This window comes from Adiantum capillus-veneris, chromosome 2 (genome assembly GCF_014529385.1).
Source record: "Adiantum capillus-veneris isolate H3 chromosome 2, ASM1452938v2, whole genome shotgun sequence".
NCBI lineage: Eukaryota > Viridiplantae > Streptophyta > Polypodiopsida > Polypodiales > Pteridaceae > Adiantum > Adiantum capillus-veneris.
The window spans coordinates 155,093,978-155,107,213 of NC_140932.1; the positions used below are offsets into that span (position 1 = coordinate 155,093,978).

Sequence of the window (13,236 nt, forward strand, 5' to 3'; positions counted from 1 at the left end):
ATGCGCATGCTAGTGTCAGCCAGATAAGGAGGCCTGACGGGTCAATTGCTTCAGAGCTAGAGGACATGCGTGCACTTGCTACTGACTTTTACCATGACCTGTTGTCAACAGAGCCTCAGTCAGAGCGTGAGGATGCATGCAGAGAGCTGGTCTGGGCACAGATGCCTTGTCTTGTGACTGAGGAGATGTGCTAGAGGCTTGAGCTGCCTCTTCAGCTAGAGGAGATCCACGTGGCCCTCAGAGCACTTCCCCGTGGTAGCTATCTAGGTGAGGATGGTTTGACTCCAGTTTTTTCTTATAGTACTAGGACTTGCTTGGCTCAAACCTCTGCAACGCCTTTCAGTAACATTTTACACACAGGAGAGATGCCTGACAGCATGAGTGAGGGTTTGATTTACCTCATTCCCAAGAGGGTGGTTCCTTGGATGAGATTCAGCAGTGGCGACTCATCACCATCCTTAACTCAGCCTACAAAATTCTTGCCAAGGCTCTGAGTTTGAGGATTCAGCCACTTCTAGAGAGCGCAATATCCTTGACAACATCTTTACTTTTTGTGAGGCATCTGCCCTCGCGCGCCTCCGTGGTGAGGATCTGGTGATTCTTCTTCTCGATTTTGAGAAGGCCTACGATAGAGTTGACTGGGACTTTTTGGAGGGCACTCTTCACAGGATGGGCTTCTCACATGCCTGGATTAGAGGGGTGTCAGCTCTTTACAGACGTGCACACAGTCAGGTGCTTTTGGCAGGAGGTAGATGAGATCGGTTCATGCTCAGACGTTAAGTCAGACAGGGCTGCCCTCTTGCCCCCTTCCTCTTTCTGTTCTATGCTGAGGCGATGAGCAGATTTTTGGTTTCATAGCAGGTTGGTTTATGTGGCTTACTGCTTCCTGTTCGGGGTGATGAGCTACTTGATGTTGAGTTTGCAGACAACTCAGCTTTGTACTTGGAGGGCCAGGAGGCCAACCTACACAGGTGTGAGCAAGCTCTTGAGACCTTTTGTTGTGCATCAGGCGCACTGATCAACTGAAGGAAGACAGTGGCTTTCTCGGTTGACAGTGCTCCTACGCCTGATTGGATGCCAAGTGAGGGTTTCAAATGGATGCCCTCAGGGACTGCAGTTCGTTACTTGGGCTGTCAGGTTGGCTTGGACTTGTCTCCTGAGCAGCAGATTGCTCCCCTCCTCCTGTCCATCAAGAGGAAGCTATTACAATGGAGCTCGGCACGACTTTCTTTGGCAGGCAGAGTTGTAGTGGCCAACCAGGTGTTGTTGGCTACTATGTGGTACATTATATCTTGTTGGATCTTCTCCTGCATCAGCCAGATAGAGAGGCTGATCAGGAATTTCCTTTGGTCAAGGCGTGATACTCAAATAGCCCCGGCCAAAGTGGCCTGGCACGTCATCACTCTACCTTGTTCTCGGGGGGGGAGGGGGGGTTGGAAATCATAGACCCAGCACAGCAGAGCAGAGCCCTTCTTGGGAAGTTTGTTGTCAGAGGACTGCTTCCAGGGGAGGAGCCCTGGAAGGAGTTTTTGCTTCAGCGGCTAGAGTGCCTCAGGTTGGAGGCCCTTGGAGACCTTCCACCAAATGGATTTTCACAGAGATGCGCAGAGTTGGCCTGGGCAGGAGACTAGAGGACCGTTTTGCTGTGAGCCTTCTTCGATCCTGGAAGCAGCTGCGGAGAGGCCTGGAGCAGCACCAGCCTACTCGCACGGAGGAGCACCTGAGACAGCCCCTTGTTGGAACCCCATGGTCAGCACTCAAAGAAGCGACTTGGTTGATAGTAGGCCTCATGTCTCTTGGGGTCCCATGGCAGAGGGTCCAGCACGCACTTTAGGTGACTAGCTACAGTTCTCAGGTTTGTTAGAGGAGCTTCAGAGCATCCAGCTACAGGGCATGAGAGGGGTACACAGCATAGTTACCCGGAACGCGGAACGGGAACGGCAACGGGATCCCCGCGGAACGGGGGAACGGCTAGGGGTCCGGAACGGGAACGTCGCGGAACGGGAGGTATAAAAAACACCCAAATAGTGCAATTTTTAGCTCCTTGTGTTTAAATACAAGGAGTATTAGAGTGCTTTCACTCTAATACTCACAAAAAACTCGTTTTGAAGACCATTCAACCTTGCTATGACTAGATGATGATGAGAGAGAGAGAGAGAGAGAGAGAGTGAGATGGAGAGGGAGAGATTTGAGAGAGTGGGAGGGAGAGGAAGAGAGCTTGAAGGCTTGAAGCCTTGAGCCTTGAGAGAGTGAGTCTTGAGAGGGAGAGATCTTGAGAGTGAGAGGGAGAGAGCTTGAGCCTTGAGGATTAGCTTGTGAAGAGAAAGGGGGAGGGGGGTGCATTTTATGAGTCCTTGAGGCCTTGCACACTTTCACAAGAAGCCCAAACATTTACTTCAATTTTTTCAATTTTTGCCAAATTTGTTTGTAGCCGTTGGCCGTTCCAGGGGCATTCCTGAACCGTCCGGGGGCGTTTCGGAACGTTCCGGAATTCCGGAACGGCCGTTCCGGTTTGCATTGGCCACCCGGAATGTCAGACATTCCGGGACGTTCCGGAACGTTTGGGAAGGGAACTACCCCCCGGAACGCCGGAACGGGGGCTAGGGGGCGTTCCCCGGTAACTATGGTACACAGCATGTGCCAGGACATCACAGAGGCAATACCAACTGAGTGGCTTACACCTCTCGAGTCAGCAGTGCCCAGATGGATGGGGGCCTTCGCGCGACTGGAGGTCCTCATCGCAGTTCGGGCTTCCTCAGAGACTGTACCCTCCATGTTTTTCGAGCTACAGGGTGAGGGTCGGTTACAAAGAGTCTCAGTAGAGGCCCCACAGGTTGCAGAGTTTGTTTTCAAAGGATCAGAGTTGTGGGCATCTGTGGGAGGACTTGTGTCATAGATCCTAAACCAGCAGCTCTTGAGACAGGCCACTGCAGGCTGTGGGCTTGGGAGAGTTGTCCATCGGCACGAGTGCAGTGGAATCCTAGAGAGTGGTTTTGGAGGGACCCTTTCTCCTCAGCCGACCATCCAAGTGTCCCTTTCTTTCAGTACATTGTTCGACTAGGACATCACATACTGGCAGCACAGAGAGAGGCTTGTATTGTTGCAGCACCTCATTGGCAGGAGGAGGGTCTCACAACTGAGTTCTTGTCAGCTTTTTGGGCAAGGTTGTGGGATGCCAGACAGCCGCGGCGAGTCACTTTGTTCCAGTGGCTGGTTGCACATAGAGCTACAGCAGTGGGGAGCTGGCTTGTACATAGTGGTCTCTCGGCAGCATGTGCAGCTTGTGACCAACCTGTGGAGAGTCAGTGTCACTGTCTTTGGGACTGCCCTATGGCACAGCAGGTTTGGCTTCGTGTCCCTCGGCTGATGCCAACTCTTTCCACAGCACAGCAGTACACTTGGGGGGCAGCTGCTTGGTCCACTCTCACGGGCCCCGCACTACAGTTTGAGCTATCCTCCACCAGCAGGATGATAGTGATACAAGGGGGTCGACCTACACTCCAACCTGCTACAGAGCTTACTCCACAGGAGTGGTGCAGTGAGAGAGAGGAGTGGTGGGAGCTCGTCTCTGGCCTGACACTCTGGTTCATCTGGCAGGCCCGCTGCTTCAGCATCTTTGAGGCTCGCTCTATACCACCACCAGAGACAGTTCGAGATCTTTGCCTAGAGCTGATCCATACTCTCAGGGGACAGTTCAAGAGACTCCAAGGCAGGTGCGACCGCATGCGGGAGCGTAGAGAGGAGTTCCTTCGACTCTGGCGCCCTGGGCCTTTCTTCACCATGGTCCAAGATGTGCTCAGATGGCACTACCGTCCACCTGAGTGGCTTTTCCCTCCTCCCATCTCCTGATTTAGCCTCATTGTACATATGCTGTTTTTTCATTGGGAGAGTCTCCCCTTATGATTGTTGTAGACCTCTCTAGTAGAGGTGGTTGTAGCCCTATGGGCAGTTTCATTGACTAATAGAAGGATCTCTTTCTCGGGAAAAAAAAAACTGTTTTGTCTCGCAGATTTTCAGATTGCATGGCATGCCTATATCTAAAGTGACAGATTTTCAGATTGCATGGCATGCATATATCTATAGTGACAAATAGAGACCCCAGGTTTACGAGCTTGTTTCGAAGACAATGTGGGAGAATATAGGCACTCAGCTTAAATTCTCGTCCTCATTTCATCCAGAGACAAATGGGAGTGGTTTTGGACTTGTTTATGTCTTATTGATCACAAGACTCAATGGGGATTTGCCTCTGGTGGAGTTTGCTTACAACAACATTGTTCACACGTCTACGGAGAAGGTGCCATTTGAGATTTTCGAGGGTGTCTGAAAAATAAAGTGCTAGCTCCATCCTATGTCAAACTGAGGGTGTAAGATCTGGTACATGGGCAGGTGTAGTGTAAGGGTTGCACGTATGATCGCAGCTGGGTCTGCCAGCATCACAGAGATGTAAAATCCATCTTAACAATCTCAAAACTGTTTTCCTCTCATGTCTCTCTAATCACCCTCAAGAGGACAATTCCTTGAATCTTTATTATTTTCTTGCACAAGACACCCCCACATGAACCCTGAAACTTTCAAAGCATACAAGTAGGTAGAATTGTGAATACTCACTTTGGGAAGGTATGGCACACAGCTCAGTCCCATTGTCTGAAATTCAGCCAAATTGCACAACCTAAGAAACTGTTGCAGAAATCAAATCACTAAAGAAAAAAAAATCTTCCCTTGACGTACCTTAAAAATAAAAGTGAGTGATCCCACAACTTTTTGGTGATAGCTTGATTGAGGATCTTTCAGAATTCGCATTAACGCATGTATTGCAACCTGCACAGATACAGGCCAACCGACGATAGTCAAAACTATGAAGGCTACTTCGTAAACAAACAGGAAAAGTTAAAGCAGAACTTACAGTTGAGTAGTAGTCCTCTGACGTCATGAACAATCCTCCTGAAGGCCAAACCTCTAGAAAAAGATCGTCCATAGAATGCATCTGCTGAGGAACATCTGTAACTACAACATGGTCCCCTTCACCAAGTCCTCCTTGGAGCAACTGTTGGTTGCGTTTGTGAACATGTGGATCAAGAGCTCCTAGAATCCCTAAAACCTAAGCAACATACAACATATCAACAATACAATCTGCCATAAACAGAAGCAGAATCATGCACTAAAAAGGAATCCTCAGTAATATTAAGGACCTTCAAGACTTCTCCTCTCATAGACCAAGCAAGGTCACCATTCAACAAACGAAGTAACAAGCCAAGCAACTCAGGGTAATCTTTGTATGGAGTAACAACATACCTGAAGAAGAATAATTTAGTGAATAAACCTTGCCTCAACCTCAGAGGGGATAAAATCACTCACAGTGCCTTATAGAATGTACATTCAAGAGCACAACAAACAAAAACTTAATCTAGCTTTGCAAATTCAAACTGCAGGTGACACCACATACAAACTACCATGCTCCATGGATGCAACCAAATCACAAAATGACAAGGAGAAAACACAAAAGACCTGTGCACCCCCTCGTGTTTCAAAGAAACCCTCCAGCTAATTCCATCTGGCACTTTAAAGAAACTCTGAATTTGTTTCACAACCATTTCACCACAAGGCTATAGCTTTCAGAGACGCAATTTGATGCTTGATTATCAAAAGAATGAGAAATATTTACAGGCTTTGTCACACCTCAAAACTAGAGTCTAGGATGGTCCCATGAATAATGACATAAGTGCAAATATGTAGGATAACCAACCACCACTTAATTAACAAAAGAATGAGAAGTGTTTTCAGGTTTTGTTGCATGTCAGGGGTAAGATGGTCCCATGAATACAACAGTAACAAAACAATGTGAGCCTTGGCTACTGCAGACCAAAACAACAATAGGCAATATAACATTGAATTGCTTATTGAAGGGGCAAAAATTTATGGTCTAGTTTTTTATCCCTGGCAACCAAAGATTTCAACAACATCCCATCAGGCTTGCCTTATGTGACAAAGCCCTGAATCTCTTCCTACTGTAAGAGTCGATCTTTTGCAGCCTCCTACTTTTGTCTAGGTCAGGCCACTCTTTTGCATGGGATTCGTGTCATAGAACATCATGTCACTTCTGAGTGCATTCATCTCAACCCTCTTAACCTTCACACGTGTCACACGAAGACTTATTTTCATGTTACTCATAATAATGCATCAACCAAAGTAAGTCCAATAAGTAGTTAGTAGTTGCAAGTTGCAAGACCCCTGTCTAAAGCTTTTTTGATTTATAGCCTCCACATACCAGCAGCAACACAGGAGATGAGCTCATAACTCAAGCAGCAGGACAATGAAGCAGCACGCCACTACTTACACCAGGCAAAAATAGGAGCAAACAGGAGCAAACAGACTCTGATACCCCTGCAGGATTTGACAGCAATGGTAGGAGTTGCGTAAAAAAGAAAGCCATTACGTTTCTTTATTTTGAATTCTTCCATGCCTCTCAGTTGTTAATGCAAATTGAGCACCCCTGCTACCTGGCGGCTGGGCCATGAGGAGAATAGCCAAGGGAGCTAAAGGTATACTCCAAGCATAGTCAGATGCACAGGCCCTACCTTCAATAAAATGTCCTATGTCATGTTTAATTGCTCAATTATTTTAAGGTCACGCTTCAGCCCATAAGGACAGGTCTCCACTGTAGACGAGTTTACAAAATTCTAGAACCAGTTAAAAAGTCGAACAACTTGAGATTTTAGCAGGTAACATTTTCATGAACGGGTGTGATATTTTATTACTTGCTCCACTTTCCCTCCTGAGATTGCTAGTCTTCGACCCTAGCATGTTTGAAGGGGCTACCTATTTGTAAGTTGTCGCACAAATTGAGATTTTGGCAGGTACCATCTTCGTGAATTGGTGTGATATTTTATAACTTGTGGACATCAAAGCTGAAACTATTGTCTACTCTTCCCTGCAACTATGAATTAGATTCTAGGATTGATATTTCTGCTTCCTAAGATTACTAATCTTCAACCCTAACATGTTCAAAGGGCCTACCTATTTGTAAGTTTGATACTAGTATGTATGATGCATTATGTGCACATTTGATATAAGTTTTTTATGCCTTTAAATCTTCTATAGTAGACGGAGTCTATACATTTGAATCCTGGCAATTATTTTTCTGCATAAACGTATATATCCTTATTTCTTCTGGAAAATCCAGTCTGAAAAGGATGGAAGAGCTGTTTTTTCCAGAACTGGAGAAAATGCAAAGAATATTCAAAATGGCCAATGCTTTGTCTGAGGTAAATGTGTGCTCATTCCAGATCCCTGCAATGCCAAGTTTGAACTAAGACTGTCAATGCCTCCACTCAAAATGGTTGGTTTGTTTTCATGTGATCAGAATTTTCTCTCTTACTCTGACAGAAGCAAAACTCAAGCAGGTCAAAGCAATTCATTTGATATGCAGAAGATAATTCACTGAGCACAGTGCAAACTACCAAGGTAGAGAACTGCTCCAACAACACAGAAACAACTAACCCTGTACTTTGAATCAGCTGCCCTAGTGTAGAAACTGCAACTTCCCTTTTGATGTTTGCTGACCCATCCAGAAGAACGTCTCTTATTAAAGGCATCAGGTTCACAAGATGTTCTCGCATAGCACAGCCACCCTGATAGTAAGCAACTTTATAAGGCCATGAGGAAAACATCTCACAACATGAAAATGTAGGTTCTGATGGTAAAATCCAAAATCTGATTACAACAAAATCCATACCACCCGCGCCAGCTCACCCACAGTTGCAAGAACCTCAGTTACCAAACCATTGTTTGCAGAACCACCTGAAACATCTCGCAACTTTGCTAGAAGGACCTATCAATGAGAAAATTATTAGCACCAAGGTATTTTAGGACACTATCCTGTAGAAACTGACCACAAACACGAGACACCTTATGGACTGGGCCAATGTATGGAAGAACCAAACGCTCACAAGTTCGAATTAGACATCCAAGAAGCTGAGCACTCTCCTCCCTATTTTTACTGTCTAGGCTGCAAAGAGTGATCAGAAAGCATGGTATTCATGATACTGTCATATACCTCACACAGATCCTCGGACGACTTTAGAGCATCATTACCTTTGCTCGAGATCATTCAAAAGTCTCACAAGATGACAACGAAGAGCTGGTAGTACGTAAGCAGGGTTTTGCTCTGATAGCCTTCCAGCCATCGAAATAGCGAGCCGCCTAACTTCGAGTGACTGTAACAAGGTGAAGATTGAGCTGCTCAAATGCATATCCATATTTTGTCCTTAATAGCAAAGCCAATATGCTTTACCTCATCATTCAAAGATATAAACATAGCCCGTAAGCTATCAGCTTGAGCCAAAAAGGAATCAAGGCTTGTATTTCCATGCAGAGAAGATAAAATTGCCTTCCGAACTCCTGCATCAGCATCAGCAACTGCTGCAACTAGTAGTTTTTCTAAAATCTAGCCAAAAACATCCAAAGCCCAGGATTAAAAGCACACAAAGAAAAAAAAATTAAGGGAACAATTGTAAAGAAGTTCCTAATGAGGGACCTTAAACCCGGCTTAGCTTTTTCAGTATCATAAGAAGTGTCCAGTATTGAATTATGCATTTAACTGAAACAGCAAAGCCTAAGCGCCTTGGAACTCTAACCATGGCCTATGTTCACTTCTCAAAAAACCAGTTAAAATGGTCCACAATGCTTCCCTCATTCATATGAGTTGTTTTTTAAGTGGTTTACAATTCCAGTTTACTTCACCTTCAAAATATTTTAACTTTTGGCCTTAACATATTGAATTGAAGTACACACCCACTGACATATTTTACGACAGTAATCTTTTTTGCTGGCTGGACTCACAATAGGAAGAATGTGTTCAAAAGCAACCGAAGGAAACTTGGTAATTTCAAACTTAGACCAGACAGATCAACAGTGCCAACAAGTAATATTAATAACACTCTGCACCTCTTCAATAAGATGGCGACGCCTCCAAGATCCTCCTCTCAGAAGTGTTGCTCTACCAGAACTCAATCTTGCATTAGATGTGCCAAACGAACTCAAAGAATGCTCCATAAGCCTACAGCAGCACACTCCTGCATCTCTTCTTGTTACTGGATCCTCATCCTCCAAATAAGGGACCACAGCTGCCCTTGTAAACTCCAACAACTCATGACCCTGATACAAAAAGGTTTCTTTGTTATTGGCCACAAAGAAGCAAGTCAAGAACACACGCACTTGTTGATTATCAATGGCAGCAAACCTTGAGATTAAATGTTGTCAAAGTTCGCAAAGCTAGTTGAACAAGTGAGGCACCAGTCACCTCAGGTGGCTGAGGTGAACTAGGCACAGCTAGAGGGCGAGCAGGCACTGCACTAACAGCCTTTGCAGAGCGATAGGTAGATTTTGCTAGCACAAATGAGATGGAATCTAGTAGGCGCTCCTGAACAGTAGAAAGCAAAGACGGCAAACTGCCAGCATAACAAGCAAAAGAAAATTTGGATCATGGTTTGAGGCGTAAGGACGTAACAAAGAGCAATGAGCCAACAGAAAGGAACTAACAGCTTAAAACAGTCAGGTTTTTCCCTTGGCAGCAAACTCAAATGCATTAAGGGTAAAAAACAGCCATACCTAGAGACAATGCTTTCCAGTGCTTCAACAAATGTAGGTGTCAATCCAGACGCAAACATGGCATCCAACAGACCTCTCACGTGCTTTTCCATAGCAGGACCCATTGCCTTTGAAAGGCTTCCAATGCAAACCAAGGCTTCCATTGATGGCCTGGCTCTCTTGGGTGTAATCTGTACAAAGAAAATGAAAAACCTATATTTCAACTGAAAAGGATTTGAGTATTAACATCCAAACAAAGGATAAAAAACTTATTTTCTTGAGAAGAGTTTAGACAAAGCCTTACTGCCTCCCTTAAAAAGCTTGTCACAAGCGGCAGGTACGACTCCAATTCCCCCCCCACAGCACCTGCCATCTCTGCCAGTGCTAGAAATCCACTTCCTCGCTCCGTTGGATTTTTCATGACAGCAAGCAGGTGATCCATGCATATCTTTTTGTTCATAGACAAAGGTGAGACATTTGAAGTTACCACTCACAAAATATGCAAATAATGTGTTCAGAGCACCTTCAGGTATGACGTGACGAAACGGTCCCTTAAGAAATGAGCAATACGAGGAAGCAAAGCGGTAATGCTTCTTCTCACTAGCCGATCTCGATGATCCCGGTACTTGAAAACAATTTCAGCTACTTCTTTGTACCTCGACATCATAAATTCACCTGTATTTCTGTCATTTTAACAATAGGATTTGTGAGCAAGCATGTTAGTAACATTACAAAGGGGACAGTATCGGTTGGGAAATACTACCAGACCTTAAAAGCTCTCCAACTGCAAGCAATGATCCATGTATGCTCTCAACACTCGCATTTCTTCCAAGGCCATCTTGAGTTGCTTCAAACATTTTATAATACCTGGCAAGTTGCAATATAGGGTTAAAACTTGTAGTGACAGATATAGATTTTATTAGCCTTACAAAGATGGAAAGAACAAATTGACAATAAAGAAACTACCATTGCACCCGCCATCGAGTCTCTCTTTTCTCAATCACACAAAGACAGGCCCTTAAAGCCTCCACAGCTCTCTCCCTCACGTGAAGCTTTTGATCTCGCAAAGCTACCCAAACGGCATCAACAAACTCGGGAACATGAACATTGAACATGGTAGGTGCATTTTCTGCCATTTCCTGCCTCAAAGAAAAAGAGTCGAAGAGATATCAATTGCTGCAAATCAGCTGATCAACACTTACAGAATACTAGACAGGAGTGCTTACAGAAAACACATTCAACAGCATAAATTTGAAGAAGAAAAGCTTACTTTCAAGATAAGAACAGCAGCAAAGCGACGGGACTCCACTCGTTCTTCTTGCAACCAACATAATGCATGCTTAACCTGCAGTGACAACAAAGAAAAACATAATCCACCATAACAAAACATAAGCATCCTCTCTATGTAAAAGGTCACAGATTGTATGTTAAGCTTCTACATCTGGCAAACATGACCGAGAGCTTTCATGGGAGTTTAAAATTTCACAATGGCACTTGCAAGTAACTATACATAGAACAAGATAAAAAGGCCTAAAGATGGCCTGTCTCATAGGTCCAATTCCAGTCATTATGTCGACCTGTGATGTCTTTTGAGACATGATGGTGTTGTTTAAGAGTGTTGTCTATAGCAGCAATTTTGGCCTTGAAAGGATAATCTGAATTAAACATCCCTAAAAAGCCAATAAGACCTATGCGACCAGCGCTCACAAGGTGAGGACACTCTGCCTCTTCCACAGGTAAAAAAGACTAAAATTGATCATAATGATGTCTCATGGAAAGCAAATAGTAACCCCTGAGAGAGAGAAATGAAATGAAATGAAATGTAATATTAACGTCTTCAAAAGGCCAAAATGACCTATGAGACCAAAAGGTTACATGTGGTGAATCTGTCTGGGTACAAAAAGTACAAAGAACTGAAAAGAAAATAGTGGGTAGGGGTGGGGTGAAAGCTGAAACAAAGGGAATAGGAAATACAAAGGGTGAGCTGATATAATGGGGCTCTCTAACAGTCGAGGGATCATATACATATACATCAGTATCCGGGACGGCTCCTATGTCGCGCCAGTATGGTATGGATCCTCTGTCACAATCTGCCTCGATATCGAGAGGGCCCCCTCATCCGTGGGCGACGGGACCGCCCCATCTCTATCGCCCGATCAAGCAGTATGCCTCTGGTGCCTCTGGTGTTGTTATGCTGTGGGGGCTGCTCGAACTCCTCTGTCTATGACTGAAAGAAATCTGTAATCTTCCGCTGTCGCTGGATCTCTCTCATTGTGCCCCTCTTCAAGAGATCCTCTCTGTGTTTGCGAATCTCCAGTAAGTATAATCCAAGGCATCTCTGATCATGGTATCTCATGACTCTAGAAAGTGGCCCAAAACCCTCTCTGAATAGACAGTGAAAGTGGCCTCGTATCTCATAGTATACTGGGCAATGACATATGTAATGTATCTTTGTCTCTCGCTCTATTTGGCACACCTAACAAATCCTGTAAGTATAATCCGAGGCATCTTTGATCCTGGTATCTCATGACTCTAGAAAGTGGCCCAAAACCCTCTCTGAATAGACAGTGAAAGTGGCCTCGTATCTCTTAGTATACTGGGCAGTGACATATGTAATGTAGCTATGTCTCTGGCTCTATTTGGCACACCTGCCAAATCCTGGACTCAGTGGGTACTCCTCTAAATCTGCCTGTCTCGATCTCTAGCTGATGTGAGGATGTGCGTATTTGACCAATAGCACATCATATCCCGTGGGATAGATGAGTATCCATGTATCCTTGTCTGATCACAAAACCATCCTCCGTGAGTTGGAGAAGATGCTCTCTATAGAAATTCATCTTCGTACCTAGCTCATGTGTAGGTTGTATCCATGTCCTCTTCGTATCCAACTGAATCAAGTCCTGTCTAATGAGCCTGGTAATCTTTGCCCTAGTGAGATGGAAGGTGCATCCAGAGAGTACTGAAATGGGGGTAGCCGGTCCATACTAAAGCCATGTAGCTGAAACCAAGATGCCATCTCTGCATACCAACATGATCTATCTCCCTGCAATGCCAGTTGTCGCGAAGACTCTAGTGCTAATCAAGCATATCTGTCTCTAGGGAGAGCCCAAGTGCTATGCATAAATGAAACTGATCGAGTGAGTGCCTCCACTACCAATGGAGGAGCAACGTCACTACCAATGGAGGAACAGCGAGCTCCGCCCTAACAATGTCATGTGGTACTAAGGCCTTGACCCTAATCATCCGAGAAATCATAGACACCAAGGGCTTCTCCATACATCTCCATCTATCAGTACTGCCAGCTTTGCTATGATGATCAACTGAGGGGCCCCATATCTCCACTCCGTACAGCATGGCCGAAGTGACCAAAGTGTCAAAGAGCCAAAGCTTTGTCCGAGGTTCCTAGAACTGAACTTGCGAACATATCCTCTCAAGTCTCCCCAATGCTGCATAGGCTCTGGTCAATCACGTATCTGTTGCGCGCCTCAGGGAAAATGCTAGACCACTGAAAACCGCCCCAAGAAAAGTGTATGTGTCTGCATACTCCACAGTCTCTCGACCATATGTAAAGGTGGGGGCGGACCTCCTTACCCACTGCGCCGTGGTGTTAAACACCATTACCTTGGTCTTACCAAGGTTCACAGACAATCC

The 13,236-nt window shown here is 45.1% G+C and overlaps 1 protein-coding gene across 1 annotated transcript in view; it reads right to left on the minus strand.

The window, feature by feature from the left end:
• TOR (target of rapamycin) overlaps nucleotides 1-13,236 on the minus strand; it is a 184,186-nt gene that overhangs the window by 139,851 nt on the left and 31,099 nt on the right. The window contains exons 3-19 of the mRNA XM_086491773.1: nucleotides 10,856-10,930; nucleotides 10,552-10,724; nucleotides 10,354-10,452; nucleotides 10,109-10,268; nucleotides 9,890-10,033; nucleotides 9,607-9,776; nucleotides 9,239-9,446; nucleotides 8,944-9,153; nucleotides 8,291-8,443; nucleotides 8,092-8,213; nucleotides 7,906-8,005; nucleotides 7,733-7,828; nucleotides 7,498-7,628; nucleotides 5,190-5,292; nucleotides 4,904-5,098; nucleotides 4,729-4,818; nucleotides 4,609-4,644 (exon numbers count right to left, since the gene is read on the minus strand). Of these exons, the coding sequence (XP_086347899.1) occupies nucleotides 4,609-4,644; nucleotides 4,729-4,818; nucleotides 4,904-5,098; nucleotides 5,190-5,292; nucleotides 7,498-7,628; nucleotides 7,733-7,828; nucleotides 7,906-8,005; nucleotides 8,092-8,213; nucleotides 8,291-8,443; nucleotides 8,944-9,153; nucleotides 9,239-9,446; nucleotides 9,607-9,776; nucleotides 9,890-10,033; nucleotides 10,109-10,268; nucleotides 10,354-10,452; nucleotides 10,552-10,724; nucleotides 10,856-10,930 (2,265 nt within the window). The remainder of the gene's footprint in view (nucleotides 1-4,608; nucleotides 4,645-4,728; nucleotides 4,819-4,903; nucleotides 5,099-5,189; nucleotides 5,293-7,497; nucleotides 7,629-7,732; nucleotides 7,829-7,905; nucleotides 8,006-8,091; nucleotides 8,214-8,290; nucleotides 8,444-8,943; nucleotides 9,154-9,238; nucleotides 9,447-9,606; nucleotides 9,777-9,889; nucleotides 10,034-10,108; nucleotides 10,269-10,353; nucleotides 10,453-10,551; nucleotides 10,725-10,855; nucleotides 10,931-13,236) is intronic.